At 40.1% G+C, this 19,173-nt stretch overlaps 1 protein-coding gene across 2 annotated transcripts; it reads right to left on the minus strand.

Annotated features, from left to right (window-relative positions):
* Positions 1-589: 589 nt before the first annotated feature.
* LOC101856214 lies at positions 590-17,773 on the minus strand. Of its 2 annotated transcripts, none has more exons than XM_013087980.2 (2): positions 17,600-17,773; positions 590-12,467 (listed from the first exon to the last, which is right to left on the minus strand). In XM_013087980.2, exon 2 carries the CDS (start codon positions 12,210-12,212, stop codon positions 4,650-4,652), a length of 7,563 nt encoding a protein of 2,520 aa, XP_012943434.1. In that variant the 5' UTR covers positions 12,213-12,467; positions 17,600-17,773; the 3' UTR covers positions 590-4,649. The 2 variants fall into 2 exon arrangements, with proteins under 2 accessions (XP_012943434.1, XP_005108231.1); XM_005108174.3 differs by lacking the exon at positions 17,600-17,773 and adding an exon at positions 16,657-16,747.
* Between the last annotated feature and the right edge of the window lie 1,400 nt (positions 17,774-19,173).

Consider the following 19,173-nt stretch of genomic DNA (forward strand, 5'->3'; position numbering starts at 1 on the left):
AAAAGAGAAGATAGATTGCGAATAACAGCAACAGCTAAACAAGACAGACATAAACGGAGTGTACACATATCTGAGCACACAATTAGCAGATTAGACGGATTGCGAATAAAAGCAGCAGCTAAACAAGAAACAAGACAGACACCAGACATAAACGGAGTGTACACATCTGAGCACATAATTAGCAATAACTATAGACTAGTCAGTTCACTTTCTCGTGCCCAGTTTTTTGCAATTTTCTTAAGAACTCTATTGTATTGCCCTACTTTTTAGTGTAAAATCATCATTGTTGTTGAATACGGTGACCTTGGTACTACAAACCATTCTAAATTGTGTAAACTCAAGCCAGGCCGTGTTTCACAATAAACAAAGAGGAAATTAGTAACAGCTTCAATTTTCACATAGAAAAAAATATTCCTGAAGGTCAATGGCATTTCAAACCCACCTGCAAGGTTCTAGTAATTAGTCAAGAAATAACTGAGATAAGGTCAGGCAAACTTGAGCACAAGAAAGTGACTTATTTTAGCGGAAATGTTGCCTTGTTAGTGACAGACACAGCTGTTTTAAAGCCAAAAAAGAAATAACACATCCATTTCTTATAAAATAATGTGAGACCTTTAATGATTTTACCATTGGTTTATGATACAACCGTATGTATTTATGAACATATGTACACTACATTATGTTTTGCAATCCATTAGGGCAAACATTTTCCAACAGCAATACATCATACAATTCAATGAGCCTCTTTGTATCCTGCTCGATATTCTATCATCAAACATGTACGTATGGGTGACACTAGTACCAGTAATCACCATTGGAAGCGAAAGCGTAAACGTTTCTATTAAAAGTCAGAGTGCAAAAGTATAATATAAGGAAACTAACAAGAAAATATAAAAATATGATCCGTTCAGTTTAGTTATAATGTAAAAATCTACAATAACAGCATGGTTTTGGGTATACGTTTCAGAAGTACAGAAACACAAAAATGAATTTATGAGAACGGGCGTACTGATACAAATGAACCCAGTAACACAAAATACTCCAACTTGATAAATGAAAATGTTGATGAATTATGGAAGGACTTCTACATACATGAAATGGACTTAAACCACAATGAATCATGTACTCTGTAAATTAAGTTGGAATGAAAAACTCATTGGAACATCGACTGCCATCCACAGAGTTGTGCGTTATAGTTATTATAGGACTTCATAGGAAAGGAACAAAAATTGTAAAAAGAAATAATGAACATTACGAGTCATTAAAGAGAAGGGAAAAGGAAAGGAAGAAAGACTGGTGGGGGGTAGAGAGGAGGTAGGAGGAATGCGAGGGGGTGAGGAAGGGGGCATGGGAGGGGGGAGGGGGTGATGGAGGGAGGGAGCAAGAGAGGTGGAAAGGAGGTTACACACTTCAATTACATAAGGCATACTACATAGCCTACATACAGGAGATAAGTATGATGGCAGAAGGAAGGGTCAAGATTTGTTAATTCATGACTTTGACACTGAATTACAAAAAATTCCTCACAAAATTTCTGATTTACACATCACAGCTTGCATGCACACAATGCATTCAAGAACCTAGTGTCATAAAGTATTAATTGATTCAGCCCGCAGCACTGCTCACAGCGGCTGACTGTCTCCTGTGTTTTGACACAGAGCTGCTCTTTGCACCCTTTCTACTCATCACTTTCTTCTCTTCTTTTTTCCATACCACTTACATTTCATCCCTGTTTTCTGGTGACATTGAATAGTATTTTTATTCTGAAATTTTTGTATTGCACACACATGGTTTTATCCCATATTTCTTTATTAGCTTTTTGTGAGACCACCCGTGAAGGCACAGAGTGGTAACAAATTATTTGCGTCCGAAGTCAAAATTATCTGCTGAATCAGTTGAACAATCACACCTCCCCTGATTTTATTTTCAGTAGTGAAATTATAACAGATATCCATTGGTCAAAAGCATGGCCAATTCGGTTCCAGTAGAGTAATGCTTCCAGCTATTGCACACTATATAAATCAAATCAACCTCCGCTTTGCTTCATCATGTATGGCCCTATTGTCCGTTGGAGCCTATCACATTCTGTGTGCAATCAAAAGATCTGATCCTATTATGCGTAGTAGCCTTGTAATTGGCCGTTGGCCACAGTTTCATCAAACTGGAGCCCATCAATTGCTGTTGATCAAATTATGTCAAAATAAACAAAAACCTGGCCACCCTCAACTGTTCATCAAACCATAACAAATCAGGATGTGACGACACTTTCTGCAATGTGCACTGGTTATCATATTGTCTAAGGACATTAAGCAACACAAAATAATTCAACTCGTTTGAGATCCCACCAAGATATTCATTTGCAGTGCCCCTTGAAGTACCCAGAATCTGATAAAAAAAGGCAATAAAAAGACCCCCAACAAGCAAATATATCTCTTCTCTCTTGACAAAATAACAATTCCCAAAGCATATTATATATAAACATGGGCATACACACCAAAAACAAATCCCAGTGATGGAAGGCCAGGTAAAAAATGTATTCAAACCAGTTTTAAAAATTGTAGGCTATACCTATTAACAGATCACAGAAAAACCATCAACAATGATTCAATCCCAAAATCTAAAATAACCAAACAGATGTTAACGGGTTATGAAAATCAATAACCTAATAAGAATCAAAAGTTATGAGACAAAAAGTAAATCAAATACAGGTCTACAAAATAAAAGAGTCAATATTTACAAAATTTGTTTGTTTTAAAGAGGTAATAGAATATACAAAATATTCTAAGAAAGGCATAACAGACAAAGACAAACACCTGATGCTCTGCTAGAAACAGAAATATTTCATTATTTGAACACAACACACTTGGTTGTCAAGACAATGCATTTGGTCATCAAAACGACTCTAGGTTAAGAAGAAATACTTCAAGTTCAAGTAAGATCTATATAGGCAAACTAAAACCCGTAAAACTTGTACTATACGATTTCACCTACTGATCAAACTGAATCACAGTCAGCTCTAAATGCTCCACAGTAGACTGTTTAAATTCTGATTATCTTGTATTACATTATAGTAGAGTTGATTCATTTGTACAACGGAAATGGAGAAAAATATATAAAATAATTTTCATTCACAATGAAATTATCCTTGGTCCTGATATTTTTCATATATATATATGTGTCTTGAGGACGATATGAAAACCTTGGTTATGGATTTCACTTTCAGCGAGCTCTTTGCTACCTTGCATACTACAAATAAAACATAAGAAAATTTTGAACTGTTTTGCCAAAGAAAAACTGCTCTGGCTAAAAATTTCCCGTCTTCATACACAAAACATTCATCTATGACTGGAGTCACTGTCAGTGCACTGCTTAAAAAACAAATGAGGAAGTTACTATCTTTCATTGCAAACATGCACCCAGGCACCTTGGGTAGTCTCAACTTTCGCTCTAATTGGACACTGGGGGAGGGGGGGGGAGGTGGTAAGGATGCCTGACAGTGACATTGATTGACATTTGTGACAACAGATCAAACATCTGACATCAAAACCAAACAAACATATAATAGCATCTGTAGTGTTACAGTTAGGCTCTTCATCTTTGCATATATAGAAGACATGAGTTCGCTACTGGGTCAGGAAGTTTTTAATTAAGTATCTTTCTGCTGGGATGATGCAGACCACTCAGTCTGACAGGAAAGGTTGAAGCAGTTGAAGCAACTCGTCTCTTTCATGATCTAATTTGTGTCAATGGGGGGGGGGGGTAAAACACTTCAGAGAACTGACAAAGTGGGGCAGGGATTCAGGTGATTATTTATAATTTGTTAAGATCAAATTTGTAGACAACCTTCGTTGAAGTCAATCAAATAAACAACTTCATCGGGGCAAATTAACTATCATACTTGAACCCATTGTATACCAAAACAAATGAAAATGGGATCTGACCAATCGGTGGTAGATCAAAGAAAATTCCAATTTCATATGAGCCTATTAGAAGTACACATTGATTCTATCTAGTAGCCTACATGGTATATTTTTCATCTCAAGACTGACTGAAAATACCAAGTTATACCTTGTAGGGCAACAAAACTCTTATTTAAAACCATTAAAAAATACAAAAAATAAAAAGATCAAGGAAAGAAAAAAAGTCCAGCATCTGCAGCGTTGCATTTAGGCCCTGAGGCAAGCATAACAGATGTACACATAGCTGGACAGAAAAATAACATTTCATACAAATAATATGACACTGAAAAGAAAAAGGAACAGACAAGACTAGAGCCCCCCCTTCAACCACTCGCATAAAACTAAATCAATCATCAACCAGTAAAAATAGTAACACAGCCTGTACATGGTAACATCATAGATTATGATAAGACAATCTGTAACAAAAATACTCAGACAAAGTTAACCCTATCCGTATGTCGAGTTTTACTATCGTATCCATATGATGTGGGGAACTCTGTGCCATCACTTTCCAAAGAGGAAATTTGCTCGTTAGTCAGATCCGTTTGCATAGCAGTCTGTCAAAATGATTTTTTGAGATCTTCGCACTAGAAGTGTTCTAAAATGTGAAGAATACAACCACAGGCGTACGGACAGTGTTAACTAAGTAATGGGACAAATACACAACTCATAGTACATATTTCCACATGTTTAGAAGGTAACAAGTTGGTCTCCATCTGGATTCAACAAAGCCTCCTCCCCAGTTTGACCGTTGTCCATTAGAATCTGCTCAGAATTTGAAACAGCTCTGTACAGTCTGCGGAAACTCTCATAACCCAGCTTATGCCCTGCATGCTTAGCCTTGTAGTCATCAAATAAATCTTTCATAGTCAAACCATAGGGAATAACAATCTGGGAACAACTGGCGCTGTCACTGTTAGGGACAGCCTCCCCAGACTTTTCCTTCTTTGTGTCCTTGTCAGCTTTGGGATGAAGTTCTGATGCCTGCTGCATGGATTCTATGTACTGGATAACTGAGCGTATAACTGAGACAGGCAACTTGTGAGCTGGAGGCTTACGTCCCCTCTGGTCAGGCTTACTCACTTTTTCTCCTTTCGGAATCGTCCTTCGAATGGTGTCAATAACACTGTCCCATTTGTACCCGAGAGTGTGCAGAAAAAATGTTTTGCACACCTCCACATTTTTTCCCTCATCATCTGGTAAGAAGTACCACCTAGACTCGCCTTTCTTGAAGTTGCCGATGATTTCTCTTCTTCTTTTTGGGTCAGTCCTCTCAATTCTCTCCAGCATCCACTGCTTTCTCACATTGTAGTTTTCAAGTTTCCAGAACATGTCATGAATTTGCTGTCGTTTTTCTTCGGGAAACTTTTCTGAACACTTCTTTTTCTTGCAGTTACAGGCTGGAAGCATGGGATAATGCTCACCATTGTTGCGAGCCGACTTCACCTTAATCTTTCTTTCTCGCTTCACCTTCACTTTCGTCTCACCTTTCTTTTTACGAGGAGACTTCTTACTACTCTTTCCCTTCTCCTTTTCCGGAACGGGAAGGGTAACCAGATGCTGTGAACCTTCCACTCGCTCTTTCCCAAGCATTTCAGGGTTTTCAAGAATATAGCCGCTTTCATTATCATCAGAATAGGAGGCCAGGTCCATACTGCTGCCTTCCTGTTGCTGTACATGTGGCTGAAAGTTTGGGTCCAAGAATTGACCTTGCATGGGTAATACCTCTTGTACATATCCCTGAGGGTGTTTCAGGTGAGGGAAATGATTCTGATTCTGACTAGGGATCTGGCTATCCCTGGGGAAGTCCTGCCTATTCCCAAAAGGAGCAATCTTCTCTTGTCCCATTTGGAAGTTGCCTTCTGTAGATGGTGGGAGACCGTTGTAGTTGAAGAATCTGTTGGACTCTGCAATGTGGTGCAAAATTGAATGATACTGTGAGGCCATGTGGTGGTAGACCTGCCTGCGGAACGGTTCTGGGCTGGGCATCAGGTAGGACGGGAACTGACCACCACCTGATGTGGAGGGATCTATGTCAGGACGACTGCCAGGATTAAAAGCAAGAGAATCTGCTGCAGACATGGGCTGGAAGTGTCCCGTGGCCCCTGGGGTTGAGGGGGAGTTATTGTTATACAAATTGTACTTCATGAACTGCTCATTATCCATGGGCCGGTAGTGCTCACTCACACCAGAATTGTGAGCCACTTGAGCAACATCATGGACAGCAACAGAGTGAGGGTCCTGGTGAGGATGAATATGAGGATGAGGGTGATGATGATGATGATGATGCTGATGAGGCGGGTGGGAGCTGTGACTGGGCTGGTGGTGGGGCTGATGGTGCTGGCCAGAGGAAGGGTGCTGAATAGGATTGAGTGTTGGCGATGAGTACTGGTAGAGACAGCTCTTTCTCTCTTGTACCAGTGGTACTGTCTCGGGAGCCAGCCCTTCCTGGTGTGATGTGTACTGAGCTATACTGGAATATGAAGCACTCTGAGGGACATGAATAACCTCTGTAGACACCGGCTGAAAGTCATCTACATCCTCAGCAACATCAGTTACGACAGGGTAGTCCTGTTCCATCGAGTCATCGCCGGTGGGAAAAGATGGCTCAGGCTCATCCTGGCTGTGTCCTTCTGGCAAACTTTGAATCCAATCTGCCTTGACTGTGCGGAAAACCTTTCTAAAACTTTCATATCCATACTTATGATTAGGATGCTTAGACTTATAATCCTCAAAAAGATGTTTCATGGTCAAACCGTACGGTATCATATTGGGAGTTTTATTTTTCTTCTGGCCTTTCTGAGGCTGGAAACAACGAGAAGACCTACATACTGACTCAATGTACTGAGTCATAGAGGCAATAGCCTCTTCAGAGATTTTGTGGGCTGGGGGTCTACGGCCCCGTCTGTCCGGAGCAGCAACTGTTTCACCTTTTGGCGTGGTCTTGCCTATGGTGTCTATGACACTATCCCACTTGTAGCCAAGAGTTCTGAGGAAGAAAGCCTTGCACACTTCCAAAGGTTTTCCATCTACATCTGGAAGGTAATACCAGCGGCTTTCATGCTTCTTAGGTTTGCCTTCATCATAGAAAACTACACGACGTTTGATGTCTGTTCTCTTGATGTTCTCCAACATCCACTGCTTCCTCTCATTGTAGCCTGCAAGACCCCAAAACATTTCATGAATGGCTCTCCTGCGTACCTCTGGAATCTTTAGATGACATTTTCTCTTTGTACAGTTACATGGTGGCAACATGGGGTAGTTGCTTTTGTTATTCCTCACAGACGGATTCTTCCGCTTTCTGCACTTAAATGTGGATACAGGAAAACCCGGGCCTTCTGAGTTGATGGTGGTATCCATACAACCTTTACGCTTTAACAGTCCACTTCCAACATCAAGAATACAATCATCATTGCCCTTTAACTCATTATGACACATTGCAAAGGTTGAATTGAAACTGGTCATTGCGCAATGTGCATTCTCAAACCCACCAACATTCTGGTCATTCAAATGTGCCTCTGCCAGACCTGTAGCATCAAAACCAGCCTGATTGACCTGGGTTTCCAATTGTAGCTTAGCAGGACCAGCCATGTTCACTTCATTTGAACCGATTTGCTTGTTGTTGCCCTTAGAGCTACCAGAGGTAGACTTCTTGGTTGATCGTTTATTTTCATTGGGATCAAGGATTTCAATACGCTCAACATCTGGATTAAGAATACTTCTGAGAATCCTGCGAAAATTATGATACCCGAGATAGATATTGGTGTGCTTGGCCCTATACTCTGAAAACAATTTCTTAATGTCTACACCTTCCGGCATGAGGGGTTCTTTGTTATAAGTTTTGACTTTGCTTACCTCACTGCTTTTGTCAGATTCTGAACTTGCAGACATTGGAGAGGATTCCCAAAAGTCCTTGACACTTTTAACTACTAATTCTGGAAGCTTTCTCTTTGGTTTTTTCAACACTCTGGCAGGCTCATTCTCATCCTGAACAAGCTCCGATTCAACTTCAGTAGGCCCACACTTCAGGCCAGCCAGATTTCTCAAGATACGCCTAAAATTGTGATAACCAAGGTAAACATTCTTGTTCCTTATTCGAAAATCAACAAATAAATCTTTGACTTTTCTCCCTCCTGGAACTGGAGGATCCCTGTCTTCGTGTAAACGCTTGCGGCCTCGATTAGATTTCTTCACAGGTGGTGTCGAGGCTAAAGACTCCTGAACAGTTTCCCAGAATTCTTTCACGCACTTCATTACTGCAGCAGGGACTTTTTTATGTGACCTTCTGAAATCTTTTTTCACTTTCAATGACTTTGGTTTAGCCTGTGTTTTCTTTTTAGTCAGACCTTTTGATGGAGAAGGAGGCTGTTGTATTTCACTAACTGTCTCCAGCTCATCAAATTCCTCTGTCTCATCCACTGCTTCTCTCACATCCCCCACTCCTGTTTCTGACACCACATTGGCACTTTGAAATTGAGCTTCCAAAAAATCCCTCAATATCCTCCGAAAATTATGGTAGCCGAGGTAGATGTTTTTATGTTTGGCCCTGTATTCTTCAAATACCTTTCTCACTTTTGCTCCATCTGATTTCTCCTTCACTGTTGCAGGTTCCTTTGTCTGGCCTGCACTAACTTCTTCCTTGCCCACATCTTCTTTGACTGTATTCCTTTTCTCAGACTCCTCCCAGAAATCTATCACAGATTTGACAACTATCTCAGGCATTTCCCTTTGTGGTTTCTTAAGTTCCTTACAAACTTTCCTCACAACTATCTGATCTTTTGGCACCGTCTTGATGATTTCATCAACAATTCTGTCCCATTTAAATCCCAAAGTATGAAGGAAAAACACCCGACACACTTTCATTGGATTGCCATCCTGATCAGGCAAGAAATATTTCCTGCAATCATTTTTTCGCCCAGGAACCAGGATAAGTTTTTTAGTCTGTGGCTCCCATCTTTGCACATACTTCAGCATCCATTCTTTACGTTCATTGTATGATTTAAGGCTCCAGAAAGTTTCATGAACTTCAACTCTTCTAGCCTCAGGAATTTTCTCAAAACATTTTCTCCTATTACATTTACATGCAGGGAGAATCGGGTGTTTATTTTTCTTTTTAGCAGAAGTTACCAAATAACTTTTCCTGAATTGTTTCTTTTCTTTTTCACTTCGAAAACTCAGTTCTTTGACCTCTCCATCAGTGTTACCCCGATCATCCTGAAAGTCAACAACCTCCGGGTAAGGATGCTTTCTAGGTCTTCCCCTTTTCCGCTTAGGAGTTCCATTGTCTGTCGAATTTGTTCTTCTATCAACATTTAAAGAACTGGAGTTTGCCATACGTTTCATTTTCTTTTTAGAAGAAACTCCGAATGACTCAGAAAAGGACACAGACTTAGCTATTGATTCACCCAATTTCCATGAGCGTTTTTTCACAGGACGACAATCCTCTTGATAAAGGGGGAAATCAAGACTGTCATTGTAATTCACACTTTTACTTAGATTTCTCAATCTTCTTTTCTTAGAGAAACCACCTTCAGGGTGAACCTGAGCTTGAAGTAAGCTTTCTCCAGGCACTGATGATTTTTTGTCTAAATCTGTGGCATCTGAGGCTGAACCTTCATTACTTAAATTTCCATACACACCTTCTGTGTTCCCAAGACTTTCACCAGCATATCCAGAACTATGATATGCATCATCAATGAGTAACTCAGAATCAGAGCTTCCAGCAAAAAGCCTAACCTTGAAAGCACTGATTTGCTCGTGATATAACTTGTTGTAGGTAGCATAAGAAACATTCACGTCCGGATGGGTCCTTAAGAAGTCTTGGTGCATGTTTTTTATGGTTACCCTGCTGTCCTTGGAAGACTCTTCTCTCCTGAGACCAGGGATATTCTTGCCCGACTGGATAAAACCCTGAATGTGCTGCTCCAAGAAGGAGACTTCAAAGCCTTCCCGTTTTCTTCTCTGAATTACCTTGGTTTTCTTGACAGATGATGGAGCAATAATATTGTCCTCTGATTTTACAACTGGACAGCTGGCTGACATGTCCAAATTTACATCAGACACAGAAGGGTTTTTTTTATATACTGAGAAGTTGGAAAACAAACCTAATGTGCTCAAGAAAAAATGACTACACACTTGAATTAGTCGACCTTTCTCATCTGCCAAACGATAAGACCTGGAAGTACGAGAAGATAAGGAGAAGGCAAACCATTTACTGACAACTCTCTGCCTTTGTATCCATAGTTTCTGCTTTGTATAGTCTGTGAGGAACCAAAACATATTATGGATTTGTTTCCTCCTATCTTCCCCTATCTTTTCCCAGCATCGATTTTCACAGTGGCATGCAGGCTGAACAGGGTACTTTTCCTTCAAGGAACTTATCTTACATTCTGAGCCCTTTTGGCTGGAAACATTTGACACTTCAGAAGGACTAAAAGTTGCTTTGACTTCATTTTCATTTGACCGTAAATTTAACTTTTCATTTCTACGAAAATGCTTTCTGTGATCATGTCCTTGAGCTTCAGTTTCACTTTCACTGTCGCTGACATTTCTTGTGATGATAATAGCATCACTTTCACTATCCAGCTGCATTACAACAGAGCCATGCCCACCACTGCCTTCGTTTTGTCGCTGCGTAAAGTTTTTCTGCTGACCTGAAGACACATCTCCACATACTTCATGTTCAGGTCCATGACTTAAATTGTCCCCATGAGCAAATTCTCCACAAGAGTTCAGACCTGGACCTTCAAGCTTATCTCCACATTCAGCATAAACCTCTTTCAACATCTGTAAGTCAGAAAGGCATTTCGATCTGTCTGCTTTTGAAAACGTGTTACAATGCCTTAAAAAGATATTCTGGTATGACTGGTATCCGACACTCTGATCATTGTGGTACACTTGGAAATCTTTGTAGCACATCTGAACAAAGCCACAGCCCCTTCCCTTTGCCTTTATTGAATTAAACTGCTTCTTGAACTTTGATTCCTCAAGCTTGGACTGAATGTGCCTCTTGACTGAGAGGAGAACAGCTACTGTCATTTTGTGATGAGAACGACAACATTGGTCTGTCGGTGCCATTCTCATAAAAAATGGACGGAAATCAGATAAATCCTTAACACAGTCAAATCCTAAAGTCCTGATGAAAAAATCTTTACACACTCTCACAAGCTTGCCATGAACATCTGGAAGGAAAAAAGTTCTACTCTTCCTTTTCTTCCCTAACCATTTCCTGCTACTGACCGTGGTGAGATGCCATTTCATGTGGTCCAACATCCACTGTCTCCGTTTATTCAAACCTTTAAGCTGCCAGAAAGTAGAATTTATAGTTTGCCTTCCCTCCTCTGTAATTTGCTCACTACACCGCAACAATGAACAGTTACAAGCCGGAAGGACATGGCGTGTTTTGTCCCTTCTACTCCCTGTTTTTCTTCTTTGTTGCCTCTGTGCTGCGGTTTCTCCTTCAGTTTCCATGTCTTCCGTAAGGCATGCGCTATTTACAGCATTAGCCAGGGGTTGGGTTCTGTTCTCAACCATTTCACTTGTAGCTTCAACATGAACCTGGCAGTCATCTAAATGTATCAAGTCTAGGGAAACAGATGGCTTGGAAGAGCCACCAGCACCACATCCATTACTGTCTTTGCTCATGGTTTGATGTGGGAGTTCTTGTCCTACAATTGACTCTGATAAAGCCCTCGTTGGTACAGCTGTGTCAGTCAAGCAATCAGCATGATTCTTACTGCTGGATAACTGAGGGGAAGTTGAAGGTGCAGTTTCAGCATGCTGCAGCTCTAGATGTAACGATTCAGTAGCACCCCACTTTGAGCTCGAGTGAACAGCATCACCAATGTCCACACTATCCGTCATACTCTCATCAGTAAACGATTCACTACATTTTATAGCACATGTCCCATGTGAAGTCTCATTTCTGGATTGCTGATCAATGTTATCATTAATGTTCAAACCAGCAGCAGGTTCCCAATTATCACTATTCTCCGATGTTACATGGGAAACGTCTGCCTGGCATCCAATCCCAGTATTTGTATACACATCAGACATAATTCTACCGCTTGATTCAGTTTCAAGTTTGATCTCATTAGCACTTTTCTGCTCAGAACACAGTTCACTGGACAGAGGCATTGAAATGTTATGCTCTCCCGACTTGTAGGACATCTGACTTGGGACTTTAATTCCTCCTGTTGATATTTCAAGTGCAGACTGAGAGTTGTGACCACCGTTTGCCCCATCAGGATCCATTCCTTTAGCTTCACCAGGATCACACACCCTACCAGAATGTTATTGCCTTTGTATCATTCAGCTTGTCATAAAACAAGCATTCCTTTGAGTCTAAGATATGGTAGACACCTACGGTTTCCTTCTACATGTAAGAGCTAGTGCCACGTGCCTACTCCTCTATGGAAAAGAGCTGACTTTACAGGTACTTGGCCGTAAGCTGAAGTCATGTTGTCTTGAGGCCTGATGAGACGACAGAAGTTGTTGGCAGTCTTCAATCTAAGAGAAGAGAAAGACATAAAGTAGGGGATGAAGCTAAACCAGTTTGAAAGGTGGACACATGACTTATGCAAAGTTGTTATGCTGGTACCGTCATGAGTGTTGAATGACTAACACCATCATTTGTGAACTTTGATACAGAAAATCATAAGAAAGTACTTGATTACATCATGACTTAACTTTGGCTTGATAACCAAACTGTAAGGAGAGCTAACGAAATAAGTTTGATCAGCGAATGATGATGTTGGCTGAAAATCGACATAGAAGTCATCTGCAGATTTTCAACCAATACTATTTTCTTAAAGATAACATAGCATGTACTTAGACAATTAAGTTTACCAGCATATATACTCTAATTTTCCTCCATTTTCACGTTTGAATGTCAAATGCCACAACCTCAGAACAACACTTCAAAGTATTCTTGATTTTACTTAGTTTTAGCAAATAAATTTCTTTCACTGCTGTCCTTATCACGCTCCCAAGGAATCATCACAATGACAATTACTCTAGATCTAGACAATTTGAAAAGTTTTCTGTCTGATAGTGATTTTCTCACAAGTCCATACACTAGACCAACGTGCAGATTTTGCTGCCACAGCAAAATCCAAAGATAGATAGATTGAGTCAACGAAAGAAAGGAGGAAATTGGCACAAAAAGCTCAATATCAAGATAGCCAGATTTTAACCAATCTGCAGGTAAAAATGTATCGCTGACCAACCTGCAATCAATGCATAACAGGAACCGTAATATTCAAAACTTATTTAAGGCAATAGGAAGGCGAGAAAGGATTCTTTGCTATGGAATTTCAGCAGCCCTACACAATTGCACTTTTTTAGGGATGGAGTTGATAATGATGGGGGAGCAACTACGGAAACTGTCAGAAAGTACAGATTTCAGTAAAAATATGGAAGATTGGAAGCACTGAGTGTATAGGATTAAAGATTAGTCAAGAGATCAGCTGCTATTGAACAACTTATGACGTACTTTTCAACAAACCGCTAGAGAAAAATCTCTCAGAATGTCTGATCTCATGCATTAACCCAGGTGCAATAGTTCAATAGTAGACAGGTTGCTGGGAGTGGTCGCTTGGAAAGTCACGTGGCTGAGCGCTCTTCCCTAGGACTATACTATAACCAACAGTTTCCTCATCTGTTCCCGACATGTTAGAGCATATCAGTAGAGTGAGTCAGTGTTTCTGCTTTTTTCCACCCCTCATTCAACACCTTAGCAGTAGTCATAAACTGTGATCGGGGAATCCTTTACTCACAACAAAACAGCCATGTTTCATCGCATCATTGTTGAAAACATCCTCCCACCACCCCCAAGAAAGGTCACTAAAGTAATAAATATTAAGAAAACGAAACGGTTGCACCTATTTCCTCCTTACCACAGGTTCACACTGCGTAAATATGAGCCGTCCCGTCTTAGGGCGGGGAGTGACTACCATGCTCCCATTCCAATATTTCTCTAGTTTGTAACTTATATTAACCTTGGAAGCACAACGGCCCTATATATAAAAGGGATGAGACGAGCTACCCGAGAAGACCCATTTACAATTCCACTCTGCATAAGAACATGTTAACCCTCTATCTGTACGTCATGTTTTACTATCGTATCCATACGATGTGGGGAACTCTGTGCCCCTAATTTCCAAAGAGGAAATTTACTCGTTAATCCGATCAATATGCTTTGCATAGCAGTCTGTCAAAATGATTTTTTGAGAAATACAGAAAGTTTAAAAGAGATCTTCGCACTAGAAGTATTCTAAAATATGAAGAATACAACCCCTGGGGTACAAAATGACCCCAGGCGTACGGATAGGGTTAATATCCCCCCTTTGGGAATGGCCTAAAGACAACTTCAGTCAGTAGCACTGCCCTGGTGTGGGGAGGAGGGAGCATAATTTAAGCAACATCAAAGCAAACTTTTTTTTTTAAAGATAAGTGTAATACACAACATTTTTCTATCCTAAAATTACACAAATAATACACTATCCTCTATATAACATTTTAGATATTTACACTACCTCCATTTGCACTATTTAGATCATTTAGGAGGTAGGCTGCTTCAACTTTGAACCTGCCAGTCTGGGCCAACCTGAGTTGAGAGGGAAACAACACGTGTCTATTCTGGCGTGTGTAAGGGTCGCATGGGCGGCCTGCACACGTGTGACTGTGTGTGCATGTCAGGGAGGGGGAGGGGGCACTAGCGGTCCGGGCGTTGAACGTCGCATATACAAACGCGCCAGTCTTTTTTTCCCCTCTGCAACTGATCATAATATTACAATAATAAACTAGTCTTGACATAGATCTATGTACTGAATTGTGCGCTGGTCTATGGAATCTAACGTAGCCGTATACTAGGCTCTAAACAGCAACACAACTTTTTGGTAAACAATCGAGATGACACAGGCATGGGTATTTTAACAAATCGGTCTTTTTATTTTACAGTTCATAATATGCACGCATTTCAGGCACTACTTGTGACTTCTCTTTATACATAACTTGCTCAGTGCCTGTAATTATCTACACAAAACCTTGTGTTTGCTATAACGAACACTCGGATTCAGCGAGATTTTAGGTCAGGCCCGACGACCTCGTTGAATCCGAGTTCCACTGTACTTGGTGACTTTGTTCCCGGTTACCGGGTCTGTATACACGTCGCCTGCGATAAATATTCGCCATGGCGTGTTTGGAAGTGGCTATTCTCATCCGGGGTGAGAATAGAATACGATCGACCTCTCACCCCGGGTGAGACTTGCGACCGTAGGCTATTCTCACCCGGTTTGAAACAAGACCTGTTTTTCCTAATTTCGGAATACTTTCTATCGATGTGGATGATCAAATTGATAAAAGCCAAGAAAAAATTACGTTATAGCACAAAAGTAAGCTAATTTGATCGTCTTCAAAGATGCTATGGCTATTTCACTGTTCGAATCGAGCCGAACTACACGGGTCGCCATTTTGTTTTGCCCGGAAGTTCTCGCAAGATCTACTCCTCCCCTCTCTCTCTCTCTCTGTCTCTTTCTGAATACTGTCTATCGGTGTGGACGATCAAATTGACCAAAACAAAGTTAAAAAATGATGTTAAAACACAAAAGTAAATTAATTTGGTTGTCTACAAAGATGCTACGGCTATAAATTAACTTTTCGAATCGAGCCGAACTACGCGGGTCGCCATTTTGTTTTGACCGGAAGTTCTCGCGCTACTCCTCTCTCTCTCTCTTTCTCTCTCCACTGCCCACAGACAAAATTGTATGCTTTTAGTAGGCTACAGTTGTAATGGAACGTTTGTTCACGGCACAGAATTCTACAACTTTTCTGTCATCACAGTGTAGAATTCTGTGGTTTAGGGTGAACGCAAAATTTGTTGGCCTAGATCTAGGCTATAACGGTGAACGCGCACCGGGTGAGAATAGCCAAAAGACTCGCCTGCACTATTCTCACCCCGGGTGAGAATAGAGGTGGCCTTTTGTTTCAGTTGTCGTACTCTAGATCTAGATTAGATCTAGATCTAGATCTAGCTATCGCATCCCGATGCCTGTATCCGCTTGTCACTTTCACTTGTTCAACTAGTTGTTCCCCTGACTGTAGCCGTAGGACTGACTTAGATCTACTTCTGAGCCTGAGCACACTTGGGTGATCTTGTAGTTCCGTTCGTTAAAGTCCACGATCAATCTGTTTACATCCAGAGAAGAAATCCAGAAGTCTTGAAGACCAAATACTATTTGAATTAGGCTACACAAAGAGCAGGAATGCAACCTAACTGCAAAACATCAAATTAGGATAAAACCCTGATACCCCCTACTCTTGACTTTTAAACGAACGAAACTACAAAATCGCCCACACTTGTTCCTGTCACTAATCCTTGAATTTTTGGGACCTGAACTTTTTTAAGTGGGTGATGAGATTACATCTAGAATCTAGTATTAGGCTTAATGCTAAAATTATAGTAATACTAGTCTATACTACTAAACTACAGTAGGCCTACTGTAGGCTACTAAGAAATTTAAGTCAACCAGCGACAACAACATTCACAATTGAATGGTCGTCGAGATTAGCATATATTTTTCATTGAGCACAGCAAAATCATGAAGGAACTCCTTCAATACCTGTATTCATTTCAGTCATGTGAGTAGCTGAAAAATATATGTCAAGAAGATTTTATCAAATTTTAGTGTGTACATACTCTATTCTGGGTAGATCTAGATTCTAGATCTAGAAGAGGTGGACAGGGGAAATACACACAACAGTCAAGCAAGCAGACATTATTGTTGTGTTTCAAGTAGTGCTGGGTGGATGAGTTCCCGATTATTGAAAGCTAGGAATCGTAGGAATCGACTCCGAACCCAATTACTTATTTTCTAATGATGTGATTTTTTTTCCCGGTGGTTACCTGGTTGGCTTCGAAAGTCTTCAGGATTTAGGTTAACCTTGATTTCGGAACACTACGAACCATTAACTTTTATTTTTCAAAAATAGATTCTTTTTAAAAAAGAAAATTTTAATGATAAAACCGTTGGTTTACATAAAAAGGAGAAGGAACTTTGCATCCGTAATATTAATCGTGGGAATCGGTTCCAGAATCGACTCTTCGCCCAGCTCTAGTTTCAAGATATCGAAGATCGATACTTTCATATCGATACAGAGCACAGCCAAAGATCTCGAGGACATCTTTGGCACAGAAATGACAGCACTTATTACAGACATAATTGATATCCTCATTCTACTTAGTCTTGTCTTTTCTTTGGTCTGGGAAGGGAAGGGGGGGGGGCATTTTTTCTGTATACATGAAAGTTCGGAGCACAATGAAAGGGTCATAATGTTTCAATCGTCTGGTGGAAAAAACATTTTAAACCATGAAAGATATTGGTCGCCTGTCCAGTTCAAATTAAGAGAAAAAAAATGGGGGAAACAACTATTCCCTGTAATGTCGATGGACGCATTCATTTTGAAGAGTGCTAATAGTGGAAGAGTGGGCTGTCTTGTCTCTATAGAAACATTAAGAAGTCATTCCCAACATTTAGAATCTAGTTATTTTCTTTTCTTTTACAGTAACACTATGAGTAGCATTGTGCAAACGCTAATGCCAATGCCAAAAGAAAATTTGCTTTTTCGACAGTTTCTTTTACCTTTCTGTTGATATTCAAAAGATCCTATTTTTAAAAGATGGAATGTTTGCATCCAAGTTTGCATTATAATCAAAGATTATGAACGATCTTTTATACAATCAATGATTCATTGATACAATCTTTGATGGCATCGATATTAAGAATAATATCGATATCATGTCAGCCATGAAATGTTCATTGAACTGCCTAGCACCAATGATAGTACATAACAAGATGGGCCACTTCTCTCTTTGAGCCAATTAAAAAAGTGTCCTCAAAATTTGGTGGCGCCCTCTTCACAAAAGCGCACTCTTTGCGAACAGAGTTACCCTACTTGAGTTTTTAAAAATCAAAGTGAAACTAGCAAGTTTTGGGATAAATTTCGGAAGAACGCTTTTTAAAAATGGTTACGCTGACAAAAAACCTCTTCCGGAGGAAAGGGTGATTGTTTTCTTCGTTTAATTTGACTTTAGAATGAAAGGCGAGAGGTCATTAAAGTATAAATAACCTAAAACTCTGCACTGAACGAACTCGAACTGCTGATGAACAGCAGTCGATCTGCGCACGCAAGGAGGTGCTATTCCTATTCTTCTTCTGGAAAAACGAAAGAGAGCTTCAAAACAGACTGCAGCGCCATCTGAAGCAAAGAGCATACTTCCTGCGGACACTTTTTAGGCTGAGTGACCCATCTTGTCTTGTACTATCTTTGCTAGCACTCAGCACTCAGCACAAATCTATGGCTCAGCATCATCTATCTTGATGTCATAATGTACTCCTGTCATATTTTCCCTTTTAATAACTATTTATTGTATTGTTATAACCCAAGTCAAATCATTTTTGCTATAACGCATAGAGTTAAAAGAAGCTTCCAAATTTCTCAGTTAAAAGTCCTCATAACACAGGTTTATTTTAGACCTAGGTATACAATTTATTGGTATAGTAAGTGCGTTTGTATTCTTTTAAATCTTGTCTCCTAGCAGATAAATCTCCGAAACAATATATATTACAGGCGTATTTTTCAAAACTTTATCGATATTATTGATTTAATTCGAATTGAGTAAATGCATGTTGGCTATGTCCATCTAAAGGGGGTTATCATACAACGGAGGAAAAAAATAAACGAATCTAGCAGGCCTTAAGACTATATGCCACGATCATATAGACATAGATCTGTATCTTTTTTTTTTTTTCAATTACTTTGGTAAGTGTTTTACGGCGCTCGCAACTGCATTAAAGGCCATTGGCGCACGAGGCTCACTAAACATTTTCAGTTTGTAGGAGATTTTGAATTTTGCCCGGGTAGCGGCCAAAGCCTATATATAGGCGCTACTCCTATCGATTTTGGACTAGATCTACAGGGATCTTTAACGTGCGCAACTTACACACGGGACCTCCAAGATTTTTCGCTATTAGGCCAGGCTTATATCCGAGATCTTTGAATAGGATCTTTGACTAAGGATATTTCACTTCGAACAAAGCTGAGAATGTTTTTTCAAATGCGATGTCATTCCTGTTGTATGGATGTGAGACATGGAACGCATCTAAGACTCGCGTAAAGAGGACCCAGGTTTTCTTGAACAAGTTCCTGAGAAAGT

This window comes from Aplysia californica, unplaced genomic scaffold, assembly GCF_000002075.1.
Source record: "Aplysia californica isolate F4 #8 unplaced genomic scaffold, AplCal3.0 scaffold00666, whole genome shotgun sequence".
In the NCBI taxonomy this organism is placed as follows: Eukaryota; Metazoa; Mollusca; class Gastropoda; order Aplysiida; family Aplysiidae; genus Aplysia; species Aplysia californica.